Consider the following 23,206-nt stretch of genomic DNA (forward strand, 5'->3'; position numbering starts at 1 on the left):
GAGTACCTTCTTAATCTGATCATTATAAAACCCCAAATAACAACATTAACACAGGATTTCACTTCATATCATCGTTACCCTGATGGTGAGATAAAAACATTCACGGTGTCACTTTAAAAATAAATGTCGATGAGTTCCACGGTGAACGAGGAAGAGCCATGTGGTGATGATTTAGCGCCATCTGCTGGAGAAACAGCCACACAAGCAGATTCAGAATAAACTAGTTTATTATACAGCAGAGAATTTGATTCCAGTATAAAGTCATTACATTGTACATTCAACAATTAAAAAACATGGAAATTACAAAATATATGTTCAAAAATATTTCAACATAAAATATACTGTACAGTTTCTGCTTATTTATAAGTTAATTTAATTTTTTTATGCTTTTTGTGCAACAATAAAACTCTGTTCAGTAAGAATTCACATGTAGAAGGAAGAAAATGACTGAGTTTACATTTTAACACTAAGTGAAACAAGAAAAGTGTAAAAAAAAAAAAAACTCTACAGCTTGTGGTTTGTAAACGTCACCCACCATAGATCCCTTATCAACCTGCTTTTTAAAACTTCATCTTTTTCTCTAAAAGTCTCAAATAAAAACAGGTTTAACAAAGTGCTACATGCTCTTCTCCCGTCGCTCCCACCAACACGATCTGGACCTTCACTTTTACTCCTGAGTTCTGCAGCTGAGAGTCTGTGAGCAGCAGATCAGGTTTAAACTTTTAACAGGCTGTCGGATAAATTAATGCCAAACACACAACTTTAAATATTCTGATGTGAAATCATATCAATAAATAACTGCTGTTTGTGTCTCAGCCTACAGCTGTGGACAGATTGTGAGACATCAGGCTCCTGGACACACACACACACAAAAGCCGACCGAAGACAGACAGTGGTTTGTGTCTCTTTGTGGTTGTTCTGCATCACTTTGCATCATTTTGTGTCTGTAGTCATTTTCTATCACTTTGTGGTCACTTTGTCACCATTTTCTGTTAATTTTGTGTCTCTTTATTGTGTTGGGTTTTTTTTTTTTGCATCACTTTGTGCTCGGTTTGTGTCTCTGTCGTCGTTTTGTTTCAGTTTGTGTCATGTTGTGGTAGTCCTGAGTTTTTTATTTAAGGTTCTTTGTAATTTTGTGTGTTTACAGTCGTTTTGTGTTTGTTTTAACTTGTTCTCTGTCTCTTTGTGGTCCTTTTGTATCTCTGTGTAGACATTTTGTGTCTGTTTTGCGTATCTGTGACTCTTTGACTTTCCAGCAAGAAATATTAACAGTCATTCCTTACAGAGGTTCAGTCGGGGGGCCTCAGGTTCTGCACCCGGGAGGCCGGTTGAGTAATCCATCCATGATACTAACTACCCATCACCTTCTGTGAGCAGACAGTGCCAGTAGGAGCTGTGAGCCCCTGAAGTCGGGGCAGTAGTGCGTGCAGTTTGCAGAACTAATGTGAAGGCTTCACTGTGCGAGCCACAAATAGCTGGCAGAAGTGTCACTTCCCAATTTGTACATTTCTGTGAAACGCTGTGCAATTTAGTTTTGTTTTGTTTTTCCTGAATAGTCTCAGCACACGATGATTCGTCCATACAAACACGAACAGAAACAGGTGCTGTTTCCACGGATGTCCGGTGTTTCAGTCCTATGAGGAAGTGTTGCTAATGACCTTCCTCTTACGTAGAGACACTAAGTCGTAAAAAGGGTCCTTGGTGACGCTGGCCCTGAGAAAGGAGATTAAGATAAAGTTTAAACTCAGAGATCATCAGACCCAGTGGTCATTTTTCCACACTGTCACTTTTTTTTTTCATGAAATGTCAGAAAATAGTGAAAAATGCCAGACACAGTTTCACGTCTTAAAACTGCCTGATTTCAACTGGAACCTGCTTCATTCGGTTCAGACCCAAAACCAAAGACGACATTTTCAGATTGATAGATTTGGAAACCAGCTGAGACTCCGGGATGTTACCCGTCCTGGCCAAGAACTGGTCCTGCACCTAATCTCGTGTTTAACTAAGCTGCAGGTTTAGGTTTGGCTGCAGGTTTAGGTTTGGCTGCAGGTTTAGGTTTGTAGCTGGTTTTACTTCTGTCCTATCATGTGCTCCAGTTCAGGCCTTGCTGAAGCCCTGACTCGAGGAGGCACATGTCCTCCCATGTGTTCTCCTCAGCATCAGCAGCTCTCACCTGATGGCAGCGATCCAGTTGTCTCGTTCTTCTTCACTGGCTGCGCTGAGCTTATAGGACTGATGTTTACCCTGCACCACTCTGCCTTTGTTCGCCGTCTTGCAGGCCTTGATCTTTTGTCCTTTGGGGTTATACAACTCCAGACAATACTGTTCAAACACAGACACACATGTAGCACCATCACTGTGTGTGCATATGCTTTCTGTTTATTTTAATAGTCTTCTGATAGCCCCATGACTCACTGTTTTGAGCAATTGTGTTAGAAATCTAGCAGCTGCTGTGTGATTCACTGATTTCTGTGGCAGCAGAACATGTGTGTGTGTGTGTGTGTACCGATTTGCTTGTGTCTTTCAGCGTCCTGACACACAGGTTCTCCAGAGGAATAATCCCGATAGGATCTTTATCCTGGAGGAGGAGGAGGAGGAGGAGACGGATGTTAAAGACAGACTGAACCTTTCAACCGGAGGAAGGATGTTTGACATTTGCATATTTTGTTGTCTGAAAGGTTTTTTTTTTTAGCTGCAGAGACACAGATACTTACTGTGGTGTATTCAAAGTAGTACAAGCAGCTGTCTGTCAGAATAAACCACCTCCTCTTCCAGGTCTTAACACGGCCACCTTCAACAAAGACACACAAAAACTTACAGAGATGCACTCTGTTGTAATCTCATCCGAACCCCTAAAATGTCCCCAGACACCTCTCTGTGGTCCAAACATGGTCGTCTCACCCATTTTAAGCAGCCAGCCTTCCCTGTCTGGATTAAAAAACGTCAGCGTGAGGTCATTCCCATCATCCTCTGGGATTTTAAACGGCTCGCTGCGGATGCTGGCGTACAGTTTCTGGAAAAGAACATTCAAAGCAGAAGTGAATATCAGTTTCACCATCAGATGGAGGCTTTATTAACTTTTAAAGGGATGATTTTCCGGATTTAGACAAATTTGGGAAATTTCATGCTTTCATGCTAAGATGATGTTGTAAATATGGATGATACACAAACACTGAGTTGGCTGAAACTGTCCGGTTATATCAGATAAAGCCTGAGAGAAGAGAAAAACTGCAGGTGTAGCTCATATGTAGTCTGATGTTATTTGAAAGCAGAATATAAAGGTACTTTATATTGTTTTTCTTTCTGTGTGTGTGTGTGTGTGTATCACTGAGATGCATGTTTTGTTAAATGTCTTGTAAACCCAGGTGGGATCGTGCAGGTGTGTGGCCGCTGACCGTGAGCAGCTCGGTGGGCAGGTCGTCCCCGTTGTTGATGCCTCTGTTCATGGAAATAAATCGCTGCAGACTGGGTTTGTCTTTCACGTTGGGGTTGTGGAGACTTGTGTTGAGCATGATGATGGCAAAAGACAGGATGTAGCAGGTGTCTATCACATGCACACGCACACAGACACAAAGAAATACACGACACAGAAAACCACAGTGACTTTTCTTCAGCTGTGAATCGTTATCACTGCCTCAGCTGCAAGAATTGCACCCATTAAAATTAATAGGCTTCTGTGAATTCTGCCTGAGCAAAATTACCTGTATTGAACAATCAGTGCAAGATAAGATGCTACTGTGAAAAGTGCCTAAATTGATTCATCCTCGCAGCAGATAACTTGTCTCCTACCAAAGCCTATTGTGTTAGTACCTGTGGACTGGAAGACCCCTGGGTTACAGTCGCAGTAGCGAGTTGCAAACGCCTCCATCATCCTGTCAATCTTCTGAGCTTCTCCCGGGAGACGAAAGCTCCACAGAAACTGCCTGCAAGACGGCAGAGGTGTTAAAAAAAAAAAGAAGCACTCAGACACACATTGAATTCAATGTGGAGCACATCCTGGTGAGAAGAAAGATGATTTCCACATCGTCTGAAAAACACAACTAAAGGTAAAACTGCTTTCGCTCTCGCTAGCGTGCAAAAGTTATTTGGTGACACAAACCTCAGCGCCTGCACCAGGTTCAGGTCTGAGAATTCATGCAAGCCCACAAAGGCTTTCAGTATCTCCAGATGCATTTCCTCCCTGTGTGAAAATACAGAGAAACAACGATACAATCACCAAATAGATAAAAAGTAAAGACAATTTCAATTTCTGTTCTTTCACAACAGAGATGCTGCTCAGGTGTCACTGCGTGTTCCTGTCCTGTGGATGCTGTACCTCTCTCCCAGAAAGTTTCCAATGGCGGTCTTGTTCAGCCCTTCTTCTTTGTAGAGAAACTCAGCCACTGCCTCCGCTCGCCATTCCAGCAGCTCATTTTCTACCAGGTAATGGAAACCCTGCAGGAAGGGAGGAGGTGGGAGGTCAGATGTCCCTGTTTTCTGTCCTGTACAGTCTGTGTTCGTACTGTTAGCGAGAGAGAAATCTGCCACATTATGTTTGGAGCAGAGAAGAAACTTTAAAGTCAGATGTTTAATCAGAGGTTTCTCTCAGAGGGCAGGAAATAAGAGGAGCAGCCAGCTTTCTTGTTAAACTGTGTTTAAATTCTTATCAGCACTTCTGACTCTTAACCAGTCATATCACACATCAGAGAGCCGAAACTTCAAAATACGACCCTCTTTATTCTGAGTGAGTGGTTCTTCACACCATTTCCAGTTAAACACTCCTCAACCCCAAGAAGTCTTAGAGCCTCTCGTCCGCCCACTCGCACACATCCTCAGGCCTGAGCGCAGAGCGGTCACAGGCTGAGGGACTCACTTTAAATTTTTTTTTTATTTTTTTTATTTTTTTTACAGAGCACGCAGACAGGAAGGATCGAAAAGATGGAGGTCGCTGTGGTGAAGTGGCGCTTCTGCCCCACTTCAGGGAACAGGATGTGGTATTTCTCGGTTTTGCTCATCCTCTGCGCCTGTGCGCCGCACACTGTTTGCACCTCTGCACATCCCTCTCATGCACACGCGTACACACACACACACACACACATCGCTCAAATCCACATCCGTTGTGTGGGGGGGTTATCTTTGTCGTCATCTTGCTTTTGACCTTAAGAGCTTCTCGCTCACTTCAGCTGAAGTGAGTGAACGTACAATTTCACCTTTACTGTGACTCAGGTGGACCAGAGAAAACACAGGGTCTCTACATGGACTGCCGGATTAAGGTGACCTCTGTGACACTTCTCTGTTCTCTACATGCATGTGGGTAACGGTCAATCACACACTGTTCAACACACAGCTTTGTTTAAACATCTAACAGCAAAAAGTGTTTGAGACGAAAACTTTTCAAAGCTCAAAGACTCTGCAACAACATGTGAGAACCTCAGAGCAAGAAATCAGCCTTAAATAGATGTACATGTATGTATAGATGTACATGTATGTATAGATGTACATGTATGTATAGATGTACATGTATAACTCACCGATTTTGGGTTCATGTTGAATTTCTTTTTCCCACGTAAGAATCTTCTGTTCCTCACATTTTTCCTGCAACAAAAGACAAACAAACAAAAGTCAACAAGTTTCATTATATAAACTAATAAATTGTCTTCTTCAAATAATCTGTTAGTTTCATGTTTGTATGGAAAACTTGACTGAACCATGTTCTGTCCACTTTCCATGTGTTTGGACTCTGTAACGTCATATTAGTAAATATCTGCTCTGCTCTCTGGTTCCAGTTCACACGGCATTAACTTGGTTTCATTCATGAGCTTGTGATTCTGGTGTTGCGTCGAAGTCCATTTCCCCGTCATCATGTGTTTCCCCTCACACTAACCTTACCGTAACCCTAACCACCGAGGGGGGGCGCTACAGGAAACACAGTTCTAACCAGAGGAAAACACAACCTGAGGGGGAAACAGGCTTCGACACGAGACTCACGCAGCGTCTCGAATGACAGACAGACACAGACAAACTTAATGGACTCTTTGATGCAGCAGCACATCGTGATTTATCCCAGTAAGCCCAGTGGCCAGAGTGACACTGGTAGAAATGCTTGAACAAAGAACAAGCTATTTATATGATAGAGTCCACTCTATCAAGATTTCAGGCTAAGTTGAAGCCACATTGTGTTTTTCATTGGACATTTTGTGTCTTTCATTGCGTAAAGTCGTATTTTTCAAAAAACACAATCTATAAACTGCACAGACTCACATATGATCTTTTTTTTTCTCCAAAAGTGGGGGTGGCTCCACAATAATGCATTAACAGTTGAATTAGTTAACGTAAAGTATTGAAATGGATAAACATTTGAAATAACTGAACTTATGGATAAATGGCCTGTGGAGGTTTGTCTCACGAACGTTTCACGGACAATTTTCATGGACAAAAGGTTTAAAAATGTCAGTTTTAATGGTTTGAGTATCAGGTTCACAGACGCTTTAAACCGCAGCAGCAGCACTTAATGGATCTAATCCAATTTCTGACTCAGGAAAAAAGGAGAAAAAAAAAAATTCTTCACAGCCGATTGCATCGACTGTCAAACTGAGCTCTAAGTTTGGTGTGGGAGTCTCCGCTGCATCAAAGTGTTACTTAAGTAAGAGGAAGAGGTTGTGCTGACTCACAGAAGAGCAGCTGGAAAAATGTTCTCATACTCACTTCTGCTCCTTCGACTCAGGGCTGTGGATTTCTGGCATGACGTGACCGGACTCCAGCCTCAGCTTCTGTGAGAGGGAAGAGGGAGCTGAGTGACTGTTCGCTCAGGACCAAGGTTTGTTCTTACATCACACACACCTGTACACTCAGTTGTAGGCTACATGACCATGGGCATTTGTCCCCCACTGTTTTGAAAAAAAAAAAAAAAAAACCTTCAAATCCTTTACATCTCCATTAAAAGTTAGAGAATGAAATGCCTTTGTGTGCTGTGAAAAACTCTGCTGAGGCTGCCAGCAGTGGGTGGATGGAGGAGAATAATGAGGGATTTTAATGTAAGACCTTGGAGAGATATTTTCATCCCTGAATACCTGAATGTCGTCCAGCTTCTCAAACTTGTGGCTCTTGATGGTTTCGTTCAGCCTCCTCTCCGATGGAGCTGTGGGGCAACGAAAAGCATCAACAGTGGGGCAGATGCAGTTCGGGATGGTGGCGTGTGTTTGACGACGCAAATGTTCAAGCTCTGCGGACCCTCTTAACAACCTTCCTCACGCCTACGCTCGCTCTCACTGACCACAATGCATCACAACTTTATCCTTCACTGGTCAGAGAAGAGGTCAATGAATGAGGGAAGGAAAAGGGCTGGAAACAGCTGCTTCTCTTCCTCTTCTCAATGAATGAGGTAAAGACAGATTCACCTGGATGGTTTTGCCCAGGAAGAACAGCATAACAGCAAGTGCAATTTACATTTCCCTGTTGGTTGTTTCATTATTAGGTGTCAAATGATACCAACATTTGAAGAACAGAACTATCGAGTGTGCGTTACTTGTAGTTTTTGAAAAACATAATTTACAAGAAGATGTTTAAAGGTTTGTAAACTCATTAAATCTACATTAGCAGCATTTTTTGAGTGAGCTCTACAGAGTAAACCAAACAAATGATTGGACTCCAAAAAAATACTCTAAATCAGCCAACATCAACCTTGGTCTTTGTGTTTGAGCAGCAGCTTTCCGTAATAATGTAAAGTACAATCATACTAATAATGATAATGACAGTAAAAACATACCTTTCCCCCAGAGGAAGCTGTCTTTTCTGCGTATGGCCATGTTGTTGACGGTGCAGAGCGACTGAGCGGCTGCACAGGAAGCGCACTGAGAGTCAGAGTGAAAAAAGGGCCGGCGCTGCCATCCCGAGAGCTGCGACACCGACGAGCCTCCGGGTTCACTCAACAGCTCCTCTTACAACATCTCAGATGACGTCCGCGTCAAAATGTTGACATGAAGACTGAGTGTGAGGACACTGGTTTGTGAAACAGAAATCTCATTCATGCCCCACACTGCTACTACGACTATTACACCACCGTATATCTGACATTACAAACACTCGTTCTACAAAAGCAAGAGCTGCTGCTAATGTCAAACTAACATCACAAACTGACAGAAAAACTATTAAATAAAAACCTGAGACAGCCACACTGATGCCACTGCACCACAGTCATTACATTGAGCTTAAAACAGACAAATGGTCTAAAAATACTCTAAAAGTCGTGTATTTACGTTTTTCTGTTCATATTCTGGACATATTAACATTGAAAATGTACTTTTTTGTGCTCAAACATAAAAGTTCTCATTGTGCTGGATGAACCCAGTCAGAGTTATTTATTTTAAGCATTATCTTTATATGAAGCAGCATTTTACTGTTGTAGTTGGTTTAGGTGGAGCAAGTGTGAACTTCTCCATGTGATGCTGGGCGGTTTAATTTTATAACACTTCACCGTATTTTACAAACTGATTATATGTTTATGTTTGATATACTCTTAATGTGAAAAGTAACAAGAAACTAGACAATTAAAAAAAGTACAAAACTTATCTTTGAAAAGCAGCAAAGTAAAAGTGTAGAGTATAAAATAGAAATGCTCAAGTAATCGTGTTCAGCAGGAAGGAAGCAAAAGCTGAACAGAAAGTGACTGTTTCATTTCTAAATATGAGGCCCCACCTAGTGGGGTTTCACATTCTGTCTAAACATGCTGCCTCTGCCTAATTTGTTCCTACTGAAGATACAATTCTTTACTAACCGGTCACGAATATATTTGTCTGAACCCTGAAACAGCTGCAGGCGATGTTGTTTTTAGCAGCTGCAAACAGGAGGAAACAGTGGATTTGTAGGGGAATTATTTTTAGCCTCAGATTTGGTTTGTTGGTTAATGACAGCAGGGTGGTTCATGTCTGACTAAGTACAGTATGTGTACGTAAGTGAATCTTTATACTATAAATATATTTTTGACCGCGTAAGTCATCGTGCGTGTGCGTGCGTGTGGTGTCAGCTGTTCTGAACTTTGAGCAGGATGTGACCTTACTGTGTGACACATCACATCTCCTGCTGAAACAATGGTCACAAAACATCTTCATTTTCATATTCACAGTTTTGCGCTGACGCTATTTAAAATGCACCCACGTGTTTAAGTGCACTGACTGTGTCGTGAAATACACATTTAGCTCTTTTCATGTGTCGCACCGTAAATGAATAATTAACTGTGTACGTGTGATTGTATTTCTCTTGCCCACAAAGGACAGACAGTATTTTGGGATATTTTTATACATGTTTTGGTTCTTAGTCCAAGTTTTAGCTTTTGTTCAGAGCAACGTTGTCGACGTTAGTGGAGGAAATTCATCCTCTAACTCGTTTTTCTGTTGCCACAGCACAGACTGGGACATAATGTGATTCTTCACACACAGAGAACATGAATAGACCAAGCAGGACGCACAAGCCTGACAATGCGTTCTCAGCTAGATTGTTCTGAGTTCACCCTTGTCAAATTAGGCCCATTCCTCCCGCTGTCAATCACCGGGAGTATTTGTTATAGGACACGGTAATCTTCCAGCTGCAGCCTTTTTTTGTCTGTGATGCCTTGATCCTCCTGTAATGGCTTCTATAACTGGATTCTATTGTCCATAATGAGGAATGCGTTGTTCACACAATTCCATTTATAGGAGGATAGTTTGTGATAAGACATGCTCACTTCGACTGCACTCTGAGTCTGGGTGTCTTGCTCCAGTGAGGGTGGGGGGGCTCGAACACGTCTGTGCCCAGGGGCTCGTTGTCTTACAATCTGTCCACAGCATCGACATCCACACGGAGCCAGTTGAGCTTTTCAGCGTCTTATGGAAGAAGTTTGAGACACTTTAATTGATTAGTATGCTGCTGTGCTCTCTATGAGCCTTCCATCAGTCAAAGCAGACGTAATTGCCTTCAGAGTGGGCTTCAGACACAGCAGCAGCAGCAGCAGCAACAAGTCCCAAGGAGTGAGCATTAACTCTGGGCCTGCTGCATAAATGGCAGGTGCACCAAGTGAGACAAAGGAGAGGGAAAATTGTCCTTGATATTGGTAATTATTGAGGTGCCATCCATCCCAATTTGTGCCATTTAGAATCTCTCCGCTTGCACAAACAAGCTCACTAAGTATTTTGATTTGTCATTAGGCCTCGACAATAGAAACCTGCCTCCCCTTTCCGGGGTCCCACATGCAAACGCCTCACACATTTCACACGGTCTCCCATTCAAGGTCCTGGCGTTTCATTCAGTTGCTATAGTAACCTGATATCCATCATGCAAATGCTGCCTTATAAGATTAGAAACCTTCAGGTAACAAATGCAGATCTATTTACAGCGGGGGAATGTAGGCAGTGTGCGGATAGAGCAGAGGTGACAGGATTCTTGTATAGATTCTGTGTATAGTGTCTTGCCACGCATACATTATAGACTCTGACAGTGTTGGAGCTAGCCACACAAAACATGTCACAAAAGTGTTTTTGTCAGTGGATCCAGAGACCTTCACTGGGACTTTTCACTTTCTAACATTTTCACTGCTGGTCCTGCCTCCTACACTCCTCCCTGCTGTATTTTCATCTTGTTATCTTGGAATATTACAAAATTAAATGAAAAGCAACATTAAATTTTTAGCCGTGCCGGCAGGGTGGCAGTGTGGATTAGAGGTCTTCACGAAACAGACCTGTAGCAGTGAGCAGAAATTAATTTTCAAAATAGAGAGACCCGATTGCAAACACCGGCTGCGGCGTGATGCTCTATCCATTAATTCATCAATTAACGAGCAGCTGCGGTAAAAGAGCAGCAATAAAATAAGAATGAAGAACAAAAGCATCACTGACTTTCCTAAAATAAGTTCAGCTTCAGCTCCCCGTCATAACAAAGCTCCGGTGAGTTCTCATTCTCCTGCGGATCACGTGACGGATCACACGATCGGTGCTGATACCACAAAGGCCCGGGTCCATCTGGATCCACATGCAGACCCCAGACCTGCAGCAGTAAAACGAGACCCTCCCTGACCTGTTTAGACCCAATCCAACTCACGTCATGGGCCAAGTCTCAGACCCGAGTAGACCCATTAAGACCTCTGGTATGGAAGTCATCTTGTTGGTGGGTCAGTCCACCGTTTTTGGTCCAGACTGAAATATCTCAACACCTACTGGGTCATATTTCCTCCTGACTTTGCTGATCTTTGGACTTTTCCCTTTAGTGCCACCACGAGGTTGACATTTGAGTTTGACATTTATTAGCTGTCAGGACAACTACTGAACGGACGGCTGTGACATTTTTCTTCCTTTCCTGACTGAGGACCACGGTTACACGGTGTGGAGGACAAACAAGATATACAAAACAACCAGAGCAGGACAAAACAATAACAGCTGACAGGGGTAAAATAAAAATAAACTCTTCAGAAACAGACCTAGCCGATGAATAACCTTTGACCCATCTGACTTTAATAGCAACAAACATTGAAAGTTAATTTAAATAGAACTATTCAGTTATACTTAGGTTCTTGCAGTCAAAGAAAATAATGATACTCATCTCCAAGGCTCTTGTCATCATCAAGCGGTTTCAGGTCCTTTACTTTCTATGCAGACATTTATATCCTACAGTAACCTTGGGGATACTGGTATAATTCAACGTGAAGCTACAAATAGCCTGTATGTACATTTCATTTTTATGCAACAGGCACTTTTCCTGTAGAAATTCTTGTCTAAGCTCTACATGCAGATTCATTTATTCATGTCCAACAGAGCACAGCACAACAAAGACGAGCCCAGGTGCAAACTCTCAGAAACACAGAGCAGGATTTAGCACTGGAGATTTCTGTCAAGTACAATCAAAGACCTGACAACTTTTATCTGATTTCATACGCGTTGTTGTTTTGCTCCACAGTGCACAGTATAATCGGTGCCATGGGTGAGGATTATGATAGGAAAGAGTTGCCTTTGAAATGGTCCTTTCATTGTCCCCTCGTGTCCTGTGACTAATTGTGTGGAGTTGTATGGATTTTATCAAAGCACTTTAAAGGTACCCCATGTTGTGATAATTACTACATTTTGCCACATAATTTTCACACTGTACACATTTCTGAAGGTATGAAACTGAAATGGATATAATTGGCTAATAATTACGGTAATTTAAACCCCACAGACCGTACGGAAACACAGAAGAAGAAGGAGGAACAGAGCAGTGACACGGCATCTGGCAAATTCCACGAGTTTTTAAGTTCAAGTTGCTTGTCCCTCCCTCACTCACTCTTTCTTTTTTAATTTATTTTTTTTCCATTGGGCATTTTGACAAGTCACAGGTGCAGTTAATCACATTGCTTATTGTAGTTACAGGAGCAAGCTTCAGAAAATAACAGAGCAACACTGCCGTCCCTGTTTTTATTTAATATCTTGACCACAGTTTCTCCTTTGTCATTCCATCTTTTGCAAAATCATAATGAAACAGCAAATTCAGCATCAGGTTCTGTGGCCTCATCTGCAGGCATTCAGCCCAACCAGCTGCATTATTTCTGTTAGTTAGAAATGTTTTCGTGGACAAAGTGGTCATTCGGCGACCAAGGCTGCCTGATAAAGTGTCAAACAAAACAACAGCCGTGAACACATCATCTCAAAAAGCAAAGCGGTGACTCACGGCCTTTTATTCGTTATTATACTCCTCAAAGAAAGACGAGCCCTAAAGCGTAAAGTGAAAGTAGTCGAGTGGACAGAGGCATTCATTAACTCAAGGCTTCACGGCACTTAGACAGAAATAAACTTTACACATTTGTGCTCCCTGGTTTTCATGGATTGAACACAGTCTCTGTTAGGCACTCTGTTAGGTGGCTGGCTTTAAATCACTCTTTTCCAGAGGGGAATTCTAAATGCCCCAAAACAGCTCCTTGATTATAACTGTTGTCTGAGTACTGAGTCATTACGTTTTATTTGTGCAGTGTGTCAGTAGCTTCAGAAGCAGTAAACTATGTCAAGATCACCAGGAATGTTTGGAAGCCGAACGAGGACTCTTCTGAGCTTGTTGAATTTTTGTCCTTTGTTCACTGTAGGTGGCTGATTACGTGTGCTGCTGTTGTTGGGTCTGAAATCCGAATGATCGTGCCCTCACTTCAACCACAGAGCATTTTCTGTGTGGTTTTATAACCATGTATTCACGGTTAGATAGTTTGATGTCTTCAGCCTGAAGAGGAGCATGTGGTCTTTTTATTTGAGTTAAAATATTAATCACTGCTCGACGATGACGATGAAAATGTCTTTGTTTCTTGTCTCTGAATAGTGAAGCTTTAAGTTCTATGTCCTTCACCATGCATGCTTTTACAAAGAATATTAAGAACAGACGTGGAAAATAATTTACCTAAACTTAAAAAGATAGTCCACTGATTTTACACATTAAGGTCGATTTGTGATTAGCTTGACGGCATCCTGTGGACTATAAGTCCGTCGTGGATCAACCACGATTTTGACTTGTTGACAGGAAACAGCTGCAATTTTTCTTTAGCGTGGCTTAGTTTCATCATTAACATGTGAGAGAGACATTTACCTCTGTACACTGCCTTTGCCTCTGAGCGTGGATGTGACTGAGTGCAAATTAATATCAGTAATAAAACAGTGAGTGCTCTGCAGAGTCTTGATGACACCGCGGCTGAGTTGGTGACTGGAGGACAGCCACCGAAGTTCAGCAAGTTCATGCACTTAAACACACTCACTCTTTGCCCTCATCTCCCTCATTCTCTCTCTCTCTCTCTCACACACACACACACACACACACACACACACACACACACCGAAGCCATAACACTCATTGGATTAATGTATTCGTTTTTTTTGCTCCCCACTGAAACGTCACTGTGCTTTTGCTCCACAGATAAGAGAGAAAACAAGGACCCTTGAGTGTGTTGATCCACCGTCAAAGTGCTGCAGCTCTGGGTGAAAATGAAGCCTTTTTATTGTCTGAAAATACATTCAGTGCCTGCTCAGGGTCGAGATGTGAGCTCCTCTGAGACACTGGTCCTCAGTAAGGCTTTAGACATTGAATTAATGCCTTTTTTCTTTTTTTCCAGCAGCAGCAGATGTTTGGGCTGACATCAAGTGCAACCGCACAACAGGAGCAATAACAATTATGAACACAGTGGTGGAAGAAGAACTCAGGACAAAGTAAAATGTTTATTTTTAATTTATAACAAAACATCATATCTTACAAGCTCTTGTTATACTTTTATGCAAAAAAATCCTAATTCAGGATTTAGAAGAAGTAGCATGAAAAGAAAATACCCAAGTAAAGTACAAGTACCTTAAAACTGTACTAATGTACTGAGTTAAATCCCATCACTGGAGACTGGATGCATCCATTTATTTCACTTTATGTCACATTTCATGGGGCAAACATGCAAAGTGAACTGGTCCTGTCCGCTCTGCTTACTTTAGGTCAGAGAAATTAATTATTCCATATTTCAGTCTTAACAACCAGCGGTGCAACAGCAGAAGCATTAAAAGAATATATCCCTTGACACTTTTCTCAATATGAGTTACCATTGGGGTCGAGGGAAAGGTGATGCAGTCCCTCATGGTGGCGTGTGAATGAGAAATAAACACACATAATCATCTCCGCATCAAAGGAAGAGCTCATTTTGGCCACAACTGGACATAATTAATGCACACACTCAGCTGTAAACACACTCCAAGACTGAGCAGAAAGGGCCAGGGCCCGCAGAGAGTTTCTCGCCGATTCACTTCTGGCAGCAAATCAGACGGCGTTTCCATATCCGAGCAAAACATGCAGCCAAATACAGTGCACCTCATTTATAAAGCGATTCACCAGCTAATTCGTAAAGAAAGTGGAGGGAGAAAAGCTGCTGCTTCAAAATGTGCTGGAAGATTGTTTCAATTATTTAATACATGCAGCAGCGTTTTGCTTTTCATGGCTTTACATGTGTGGAAATATTGATTAATGGGAGTCTGTGAAAACATCTGATCAGGAGGGAAAATGTAAACATATGAAAACATGTAGTGAGGTGCGATGTGGAGCGTTCATATGGGCTTTAAATCTCTAAATCAACAGATAGAAAAGGCGCACGCAACCGTGAGACGCCGAGAGAGCAAAGCCTCTGTCCAAAGAAAAACTAACATGGAGACAGGAAATGAATGAATCTAAGAAGTGGCTCTGTAAAGGTGACAGCCTGAAAAGAAAGCACTTATCTAATCGGAGTAGCAGCTGGTTCCCGTCAAAGTGGGTAAAAGGAGTACGGGAACCTGCTTTACTTTTCAATTTAGAGGAGCGAGTGATAAGCAGTCGGCATAAGGAGCTGCCACACCTGAATACACAAACACACAAGATGCAGCTCTGACTTTATTTTCATGTGTGAGTTTATGGCAAGAGCTGAGATCTGTGACACGAATGACAAGGCTGACGGAAACAAATAAAGTCACTTAAAGTAGTTATGGAAGGAAAGGTGCTCTGATTTCTGATATGAGTTTATACTACTTAACTTCTAACCAATCATATTCACTTAAGTATTGATTCCTGATCATCTCAAGCTAGCAGCTCTGTGAGGCCGAGCTTTGAGCTAAATGCTAACATGCTCAACAACGAGCAGGGAGGAAATTTGGAGGATTGGATGTGAAAGTGTTTGATCATGAATTGGCAGATGGAGTGATTGATTGATTGTTTGATTGTTTTCCCTGTTGGTTTCGTAGCTACAGCTTGATGCTGGAACCATCTGTTTTCTTAATGGTTTTCTTTTTTTTTTTTTGTTAAACCTGGTGGTGATGGTTGTATAATCAATCCAAATCACAAAGTCTGTCTGGAAGACAGATGAGTGTCTAATCCCCACTGAGACACTTTGGATCGAGCAGTTTAGCCAAATGAAATGTTGTTGTTTTTCGTCTGGTTCGGTTCCTTTTCCAAAGACACGTAAAGTGAAATTTGAACAAAAGCCTGTTAAAGACTCAGAGTTGAACTTTTGTCAAAGTCGAACTGAACTTAAAATAAAGTTTTGCTCGTTTACTTGTTTTTCCTCACATGAAAAAAGTGAGGGGAGTTCAGTTTTCAGTTTGACTCTAAGTGCTGTCTGTAGTCCCTTTAGTTTCATCAGTATCATGCAATGAGATGGTTTTCATCCTTTGAACTGAGGGAAAAATCCATTAAATGTCCAAATGGAAAAGGACAGACAAACAAAAGTGGACTTCACTTCCTCTGTATTAGAGAGCGACCATCTTCTCTCCCTCGTCTCTCTTATTCTTCTCCTGCACAAAGGCAGCAAAATTCAAACCTCCGACATCACACGTGTCCGTCCACGGTTTTACATGAGTCACTGAGTCTGTGATGGAAGTAAACACACACACAGGGTTAACACAAATCATACAGTTAACATCCTATATATAGCCACAGTACAAGCTCATTCTCCCTCTTTCAGTTTTGATCGATTGATTTATTGATTGATTGTCTTGTGTAACACTGCAAGAGCTTTTCAGCTTTGCGTCAAGTCCAGAGCCCTGAAAACCAAAATCATTTACTTATTGAATCTCGCAAGTTTCATCAGTGGAGGGTTCATTGATCGGAGCTCGCTGAGAGAAGACAACCTGCTGATTCAAATGTCAAATCAGGCCTCCTTTTCTCTGTCAGCCCCCTGACCCCCCCTCCCCTTACAGAGAGGTCAGAGGGCTGATGGGGTTTCGGTGTCTTGTTAAATTACCTTTGCTTAATTTTTTCAGGTAAATAAAATAAAAACATATTTTGGAAATTTAAATCCTTTCTCTTTAATGAGAAAAGTTCTGATACACAAATTCTCAAATCTTTGCTTTGTTTTTGTTCCTCAGACGGTTATTTAAAGAAATGATTTAAATGAATTATTTAAATGAATTATTTAAATGAAAATCTAAATAATTAATAAGAATAATCTGAAAAGTAAATAGTTACTAAAGCTGTGGGGCAAATTTATTTTTTAAAAATAAACTATTAAAGCCTTTCACATTTGTGTTTACTTCTGTTTGCTGGTTTGCGTAAAAAAAAAAACCACACACACAAAAAGATTTCCACAGCCTCGAAGCCCATTAGGCAGCTAACGGAAGGGAAAGCAGGGATCTCATTAAGAAGATCCTCTTTTTGTTTCGGCGCTGTATTCTCTCACACCACGTCATTCACGACTGACTCATCAAAGTCTGTCAGAGCTATCGCAAATGGTTAAAGGGCTAAAAGTCAAAGAGCCTCTCCCACTCTGAGCCAGATGATGCTTTGTTTGTTGCCTGGTCGGGGGGGGTAAATTTAATAATCTCCCACATACAACCAGCATACCAATCTGATGAACCCGAGGTGGAAGAAAGAATGTGACGTCTCCATTAGGAGGCTGAAAACACATTCACAGGATGTTTTAATTTGACAGTTTCATTGACTTTTCTTGTGGAGCCACTTTCATTCTTTTTTTTTTTTTGTCCTGTGGGGAACCGGTTTGCGATTTGCAGCGATGTTATTTGTAATGATGAAGGCAGTGCAGGAAGGATGTGGGCGCTCTTCATGACCTTTCTGACGCTGTAGGAGTCCATTCCCTGAGGCACTGTACCGCACCCACTCTACACATGGGTGGTACATTATATGATAAAAAAGAGTGTCATAATAAGCTATAGAAATATTTTGTACTGAATAATAAGATAAACAACCTTGACTTTAGCTGGAAGAGCCAGTTGACTGATGAGGTCTCCTGCACATATATGAGCGGTAAAACCCTTCAGCCTCCACATTGTAAAGACCGAGACGTTGCTGAGACACACAGATAATGAATGGCTAAAAGACCAAACCAATGTACACTTCACTCTTTACTGTTGTGTCATAATGAATCTCTGTTGGTGATGTTGATGGTGCAGCAGTTTAAGTGCAGACATGAAAACCAGTCATGTCAGTCAGTGGAAACAAGCTGTGAACACAGGTCTGACATACTGTCGCCTGATTAAGTTGGTACAGCGAAAGTGTTCGTGCACCGTTGCCTATAAAGCTTTAGAGGAGTAACTGATAATATTAAAAACAACTGCATGTCAGTGAGGTGAGCTTGTTTCAAGTCAAAGTGTCTGCTGTAAAATAAAAGTCCAGTATCACATCCAGAAGTTACACAGCAACATTATTGTGTTTGTGTTAACCTGATGAATGGAAGTCCAGTATTCGCTCTCTTTTCGCTCCGTTTTTGGTCTCCGCCAGCTCCTGAGGGAGAAATCTGACTCTTTAGCAGCTCAATGCTCCCCTTTGTTGACCAGCTGGTCTCTGACTGTGGCTGTTTGCTGCTGAGCAGATGGAGTGCAGTGGATTTTTAGAGCTTGTTCTCTGTATGGGGGGTTTTTATTATAGCAATATTATTTGTAAATGTGAGGTGAAACAATCAAAACAATCTATTGACCCACTGCTGCTCAACACATCTGAAAGAAACATGCTGGAGACACACGTGTTTTACGGGACCCATGGCACCAATCAGCCTGAGCTACAGCCCCAGAGCTGCAGTCTCTGTGCATGTGGGGGCAGTTTACAGACATTAAAACATCTGTGGTAAAACACGTCCTCTCTTATTCATCCCAAGCTCTAACAAAATTTTTTTAAAACCCAGAATGTCAGCAGTCTCACTAACATTTGATCTTTATTGCATTTTATTGCTTTTTCAAGAACCAAATTATAAAAAATCAGTTGTGACAACACAGAGAACACAAAATTTAAATGATCTGAGTTTGAAGGCCTCACGGCTGCTTGAAAACTTTTTTGCTTGGTTCCTCTTAATGTCAGAATAAAGTAAGACAGAAACACCAGCTTCAACTAAATGGATTGGGAAGGTTTTGAAATTATATCATAATCTGGATAAAACTGCTGCATAACATAAAAATAATCATCTTTGACACAAAACTTCCTGCAGATATAAGAAATGTTTTACTGCTCGTTATCACTTTTGTCCTCTTAGAGATTTAAACCGTCTGGTGTGAAATCTTGTTTAGCTTTCAAATGTCCACCACTGCACAGGCAACAACAAATAACGCAGACTGACCAGATGGTGGCGCTAAGATGAGCACTCTCTGATAATCTGTATAACCCCCTGCTTCTATCTCTCTGCAGATCAGGAGCAGGCCACAACCTCCACCCCCACCTTAGCCTCTGCAGCAGGACTGGCTTTGATGTTCCAGGTACCAACAACAGGGAGGATCTGAAGTAATTCGGTCAGAGACACCTGGGGATCAGGTTCTTAGACTCCTCTAAGACCTGGGCTCCAAAATTTACCAAGGCAGTCAGAAGCATTTCTTAGAGCCTTTGAGTTTTCCCTTTAAAAAAAAATCAAACCTCAGATCTTCATCAGATCTAACACGGTGCAAATAACAATTTTTTTCATTGTCAATTAACCTGATTCATTGTTTGGTCTGTAAAACATTAGAAAACAGAGAAAAAAAAATCAAATTCTCACATTCAAGATCCATTTTTGGTATTTTTGCTTGAAAAATGACTCGAAGTGAGAGCTCGATTATCAGAACTGTTCCTGATTACTTTTCTGTCACTCAGCTATCAGGAGAGGATGACCCCCCTCTGGTCTTCCTCCTGTGATGCTGTGATGCTAAATTTACGAACTGAGCCTCAGATCTTCCCAGCAGCTCTCCAACATGCTCAGACATTCAGTGAATGGCGGCTTCACTCTGTTTCTCAGAGCTTCTTCCTTCAGGTCCTGTCCACAGTGGAAGTTGGGACCAGCTTTGGCAGCTCATGGTAGACGAGTGGTTGCCACCAAACCTCAGATTTAAACATTTATTTCTTTTATTTTTTTGAAAATATTGGTCTAGTCTGACAGTCTCACTGTTGGTGAAGTAGGATGCATGTGTGTGCGTGTTGCTGCTGACACACACACACACACACCATAGGATTTTAACACCTCCTACTTCACTCTGTGCAGCAGGCAGAGCTGTTACCTAGTTACAGGCAAGAGACTGTGCGACCTGCGCTTCAGTGCGGAGCTGGTGACTTTCAGCGCATCAGTCAGTCCGCGAACAGACGGAGGCGAAACTCGCCGAGAAACACCCACGGACGAGCGGAGCGGACTGTTTCACTGGCTGAGGATGAAGATAAAAACGCATCCCGGCGGCGAATAGACCGAGGTGCCGCCGCTCTTCTCGCGTTGTTTCACAATTAAATCCCAAATCCTGCCGGACGAGAACGGGGCTTGGGAAGATCGCGGCTCGGAGAAAGTCTCAGCACTCAGGTGAGTTTGAAGAGTATGTCTGCAGGTGTTTGGTTATTTTTGCGCACTGATATTAATTTAATCCACCAGACTTTTTTCTTTTTTTCACCGTGACTGTGAAACAGCAGCGGCGGTGTTGCCACCGTCTCACCTCACCTGTGCGTCCAGAGCGTGTAGAAGGTTTTTAACAAAACCTGAACTTAACCCACCTGAAACAAAACCCGGACCTGAAACACGGTGGCCCTGAAATGTCCTAACTACTGCCAGGGGCGGGGTTAGAAACTTTTCAGCTGGGGGGGCATTTGTATGATGAGTAAAAATATGTTAGGACTCATTTAAAGCTTCAAGTCTGACCGATAATAAACTGGCATTCTGTGTTTTTATGGACATTTTGCACTTTTTGGTGGTAGTTTTGCATCTCTGTAGTCATTTTTACATCTGCATCTCTTTGCAGTTGTTTTGTGTCTCTTAAGATCCAAAGTAGAATTTATTCTCCCTAAATAAGAAGCTGAACATGTGCTTTATTCAGAGAGACAGACTGATGCTCATTTCCATACCAGGAAAATTCACCATGCTGTCAAACTAAAAAAAAAAATTGGCATAGAAAACCTAATCTGTCTGTGTGAGTGTGTGTGTGTGTTGTGTGAGTGTGTGTTGTGTGAGTGGGCATGCATATATTATAATAAACTGAGACATTAAATAATTAGTTTTAGTTCATGTTGACGATTTCTAATGAGCAGATCAGGTTTTAACATCTTTCTGTTTTTTTTTTTTCTTTTTCAACTGTATGTAATTGTTATTTCCAGGCAAAAAAAAAAGTAGGTTGACATGAAGGAACAGAATCTTATAATGACACATGATGGGTTACACCTTAAATATGCACATATACAGTACATCATCCATTTTTTAAAATACAGTATTTTACACGTTTTCATTAACCTCGATTAATTGTTGGGTCTTTAAAACATCAGAGAACAGTGAAAACTGCCTGTCACAGTAATGCTTCCTCATAAAAAACACTTGAACAAAGCAACATCAGCAGTCCAAACAAAATAAATACAATACAAAAAAAGTATTAATATTTTTACTAGAACACTGTGACCAGTTTAATTCAAATTTATTTGTTATCATTCATTTACACGTGTGAACTGTGAACCACCATGTCTTGTTCTGAGAATCGTATCCTAATTTTTTTTTTTTAACAGTCACTTCAGTTTGTGAGAGAAAACACACTTTTTTTTCCTGTAAAAATTTTTCCCACTGTGTTTATGACAGTGCGAGTGTGATTACCAAGTGACATGATCTGTTCAGTTCAGAGGAGCAAAACATCGTCTGCTCAATCTGCTGCATCTTTATACTGCATTTTATTTTTGTGGTACGTTTGACCTTGAGAATAAAATGTAAAAGAAACAGGAAAGCAAAAGATTCAAAAGTCAATGTGTGACCCTGGAAACTGAAATTATAACGCAATCACAGGCTAGTATTAACAATTTGCCGTCATCTCTCCATCCACAACGTGAATCAGACACAAACGTAAACCCATCAACACAAACACACACTCACAGGCTCCACAGGTGGAAGTTAGTCAGCGCAATCTGCAGCATGATTTCAGGCTAAATTGCCTTTTACGAGGTCAAAACGACAAAGAAGCAGGCAAATCTCACAATCTGGTGCCCTGTCAAAGTAAAAAAGCAGCGTTTAGGAAAAACAATATTACCATATGTAGCAACACTTAAACAGATTGAGGTGTTTTTCCCTCTTTATGCCTTTTCAGACATAAAATATACAACATTGATGACGTCACCACACTGTTGAAGTGATGACTTCAACGGCCCCTGTTTCCTGATTGCAATCTTAGAAGTTAAGAGTTTCCACGTTTCTACACGCGTGTAATGCTGCGTTGTTCAGCATGAAAACGAAGCCGAATGTGCAGTAATCACTACACGGCTTTCAGTGTGCTGCTCTCTATAATTCATGTCACTGGGTGAAGTTTTAAGAAAGTAAACTTTGATTTATTTAGCTGCTGGTGGAGGCAGAACTCACATTAAACCTAAAATAAAGCAGTGGTGGCTCCTTAAAGTTTCATGAATGAAGTTAATACGTAGGTAATACATTTATTACACAGGTGAACAGAGACACCTTTAATCTCCCTCTGTTCATGTTGAATGTTGTGCTGCAGCCTTTACATTAATCTGACGCCTCTCAGTTCAGACGTCTGCCATGATGGAAGTGCTACTAGTCAGATTGCTGCCATGACTTTTAGTCAAAAGTTACTCAGGCACTTCTGCAAACATGAGATATATGTATTAAATTGCTGACACGTTTATATAAAGAAGTCTGAAAGGGGCTTTTATTATTGATCTCCTCTTGAAAACGTAGCTGAAATCTTGCTGTGATGTTTCTTTGTGTCCTTCAGCCCTTGAGATTGGAATCGACCTCATATAGAGAACCTGGGCAAGACAGGAAAAGGTCAGCAGAGCTTAAAGCTAAAGCCAGAATTGGATATCAGGCTGTGTGTGAATTCACTGGGTTTATTAAGCTGCTCTGACTCACGGAGCCCAGAGGAGAAGCCTTCCTCACTCCTCTTCAGCCTTATAAAAGCTGCAGCGTCCTCAGGACGACGGGCTTCCTGCTGAGTTTGGAGCAGAGGAGGTTAAAAATATTAACAGCATCGTCGTTAAATATTCATCGATCAACATGCTGAGCCACGAGTCCCTGATTTATTCAAGGACCCGCTGATTCATTCTGAATAATGGCTGCAACGGATTCAGGGGCACCTGTGATTCTCAGCAGCGTGCCCACACACAAACTGTACAAACACTCAAACAGTGTGCGCACAACTTTTTTTTCCTTTTTTTTTTTTTAATGTTCAGACTAGAATTTCTCACATAGAGAATGAGTGGTCATGCTAACTAATGCATCAGTCAATCAGTCGATTAGTCGATTGGAAGAACATTTCACCAGCACCTGTGAGGATTTGCTGCTTTTCTTCGTTCTACATCATTTTAAAGC

The 23,206-nt window shown here is 41.5% G+C and overlaps 1 protein-coding gene and 1 long non-coding RNA gene across 5 annotated transcripts; one reads left to right on the forward strand and one right to left on the reverse strand.

The window, feature by feature from the left end:
• Positions 1-205: 205 nt before the first annotated feature.
• Positions 206-7,983, reverse strand: cyth4a (cytohesin 4a). 2 transcript variants are annotated; one of them, XM_041062770.1, is made up of 13 exons: positions 7,745-7,983; positions 7,050-7,117; positions 6,685-6,746; positions 5,511-5,574; positions 4,316-4,434; positions 4,100-4,180; positions 3,811-3,923; positions 3,396-3,544; positions 2,902-3,013; positions 2,715-2,791; positions 2,507-2,578; positions 2,174-2,322; positions 206-1,713 (listed from the first exon to the last, which is right to left on the reverse strand). In XM_041062770.1, the coding sequence occupies exons 1-13, from the start codon at positions 7,782-7,784 to the stop codon at positions 1,635-1,637; spliced, it is 1,185 nt and encodes a 394-aa protein (XP_040918704.1). In that variant the 5' UTR covers positions 7,785-7,983; the 3' UTR covers positions 206-1,634. The 2 variants fall into 2 exon arrangements, with proteins under 2 accessions (XP_040918704.1, XP_040918703.1); XM_041062769.1 differs by having other exon boundaries at positions 207-1,713; positions 6,685-6,749; positions 7,745-7,980.
• LOC121198539 lies at positions 6,524-21,561 on the forward strand. Of its 3 annotated transcripts, XR_005896340.1 has the most exons (5): positions 6,524-6,796; positions 13,870-13,931; positions 14,069-14,159; positions 19,087-20,215; positions 20,320-21,561. It is a non-coding gene; the product is annotated as an uncharacterized LOC121198539 (long non-coding RNA). The 3 variants fall into 3 exon arrangements; XR_005896342.1 differs by having other exon boundaries at positions 14,066-14,159; positions 19,087-21,561; XR_005896341.1 differs by having other exon boundaries at positions 19,087-21,561.
• The last annotated feature ends 1,645 nt before the right edge of the window (positions 21,562-23,206 follow it).

This window comes from Toxotes jaculatrix, chromosome 18, assembly GCF_017976425.1.
Source record: "Toxotes jaculatrix isolate fToxJac2 chromosome 18, fToxJac2.pri, whole genome shotgun sequence".
In the NCBI taxonomy this organism is placed as follows: Eukaryota; Metazoa; Chordata; class Actinopteri; family Toxotidae; genus Toxotes; species Toxotes jaculatrix.